Source organism: Montipora foliosa, chromosome 3 (assembly GCF_036669935.1).
Source record: "Montipora foliosa isolate CH-2021 chromosome 3, ASM3666993v2, whole genome shotgun sequence".
Lineage (NCBI taxonomy): Eukaryota > Metazoa > Cnidaria > Anthozoa > Scleractinia > Acroporidae > Montipora > Montipora foliosa.
Genome location: NC_090871.1, coordinates 70,202,719 through 70,205,076, shown reverse-complemented (window position 1 = coordinate 70,205,076; position 2,358 = coordinate 70,202,719). Strand labels below are relative to the sequence as shown.

General features: G+C 40.0%; 1 protein-coding gene across 1 annotated transcript in view; it reads right to left on the bottom strand.

Annotated features, from left to right (window-relative positions):
- Window positions 1-2,358, bottom strand: part of LOC137996342 (peroxisomal membrane protein PEX16-like) — a 2,410-nt gene continuing 52 nt past the window's right edge. The window contains exon 1 of the mRNA XM_068841741.1: window positions 1-2,358. This exon is cut by the window's right edge and continues 52 nt beyond it. Coding sequence (XP_068697842.1) covers window positions 1,269-2,358 — 1,090 coding nt within the window. The 3' untranslated portion in view covers window positions 1-1,268.

Genomic DNA, 2,358 nt, shown 5'->3' with positions numbered 1-2,358 from the left:
TCCTTCATCAAATTTATTTAAATCAAAGTATTCTCCAACGTTACAAGCAATGAAATCTATTGAAAATTAATTTACACACAATTCACATGTTTCCTAAAAGTAATGTTACCCAAAGTCAAAGTAAATATTCCATGTTGGAATATTTAAATGACACTTATAGTCATTTTGGAAGGTGTTTCACGACAGTTATGCATGAGGCCCTTCTAAATAATAGAGTGTTTTCAGTTGAAAAACAAGGTTACTGATCAGGTGAGTGAAAACACTCCATATGATGGGTGTTACAAGACCCTCTGAAACTAAGACCTAAGACCCCGTCTTAGTTTTCGTACTACGAAAGCTAAGACCCTTTGTTAATAGTGGCAATTACTGGAAAGAAACCTGGGAAAACTTACTGCTAGTCAGAGACTTGAGCACTGGATGTTGTCTCCCTACAAGGTTTAACTTGATGACACCATGATATGTTCTTTCTTGTCACTTTGAGTGTTGTGTGACAGAAAAAAAAAGTGACATTCGCCGATGTTTACTTATTGGCACGGAAACTCTAATATAATAAGATAGGGTCTTTCAAATAAAGAGAAACTCGGTATGTTAACCCTAGGTTGTAACCACTAAAAATGTGATACCCTGGAGTAATTTTGTCAAGACATATTTGTTATCCTATTTCCAGTATCAAAAAAAGTTTTGGGGTCTTAGTTTTCATACTACGAAAGCTATGACCCAGGAGTCTTAAGTCTTAGTTTTTGAGGGTCTTAGTTTTTGTAACACCTCCATATGATGGTTGTAATTCCACTTCCAAGATTACAGGATGCTTACTCAACAGCAGACATTAAAAACAAAATCAATTTTTCTGCTCTTGATACTTAAACTCTTAGTCACACTTTTACTAAATGATTTCTGAATAAATTTAACGTTAACATCTTTTCCAGTTATCAACAGGATGACCCTTCTTCTTGTTGTAAGCCCATGAAAAGTTTATTGCTATAACAACGATGAAAGAGCTCCATGTAAGTTATCAAAAAACATATAAGAAACCAGAGGATGGATATCAACCATACCTTCACTCTACCACAAGTAGCCAAAAGGGTCAAGTGGACTTTTGATCCTAAAGTTCTTTCCTGTGCCCCCAAAATACTGGTAAATCAACAGAATAATGTCTCTGACATGTAAGCCAAGAAGTGTGTGTGACTTTACCGGTAACTGTCCAGAGAGTGAAATCATCCATAAATGCAAGGTTACTTCACTACCTGGATAGTGAGGAACATGGGTACTTAGGAACTCCAGTTATAAAAGTAAATCTTTTGCCATGTTGGAAGGTAATCTAGAAGGGGATTGAGTATGAAAGACACACCAGGAATGGTATCACTCATGAATCGTAAACAAACAAGAATTCTTGTCTTTGAGTAGTTGTCATAAAATGGTGATCGCAATAGGTAAAAGAGCAGAAGAAGGGTTCTTCTGGACAATTCTGCTTTTTCATCCTCATTCAAGTCACCTGGGTTACCGACGAGAGCTAAGGATGCAACATCCACACCGCAAGAAATCAACCAGGGTCTCCACGAAGCTTGGCCAAACAAAAACATGCTTGAAATATGAAGCAGTGGTCTCGAAATGTACAGACTCTCTGCCAACATTCTTTGTGAGGACAGACTTGTTGGTTCAAGCACCTTTTTTACCTTAGAGGGGTCCTTTGGAAGCCTCCAAGAGCGTACAGGGTCATTTGGTGTTGCATTTAGGGATCTCATCAGTCTCCCTGATCTGACACCCCTCCATGTGGGCCCACTTTGTGGAGTGTTGGTGATGTCCGCAGAAGACACTGCCTGTTCCTCTTCGACACCAGTTTCATCCGTCGAATTTTGATGACCGACATTTTCTTCTCCGTTCAGCAACTTCGATCGATCGAGAAGAGGAATCAATGGAGTTCGCTGAATTCCAGAACTGTGCTTGAACAGCAATACGAATCTCAAAGCTGCCTTGGCAATTTGCAAGACAACCACAATGATCCACTTCCCTGCCTCTCCCCAGATACGGCTGGCTCCCAGTTCAATAAACACCTCCAAATATTCCAGTACAGTTAACCACAGCAAAACGGGGTTCTTTCTTTGCGTGGTAGTTTCATCAAGAGTTACCTTTCCATCAGAAAATATGCCATCGTTAAAAAGAGTCAAAATTTGCGAGGAGGAGAAGACAAGTTCGGCCAACGCTTCAGAAGCCCCAAATCGTCCGGGAAGAATGTACGACAGGGCACGCAGAATAGACTCGATTTTCGTAACAGTCTCCGGATTGTGCAATACAAACTCTCGATACTTTTTCCACAGAATACCTGTGTGTGATGAGCCCAACGCCACTAACTGTTGCGAA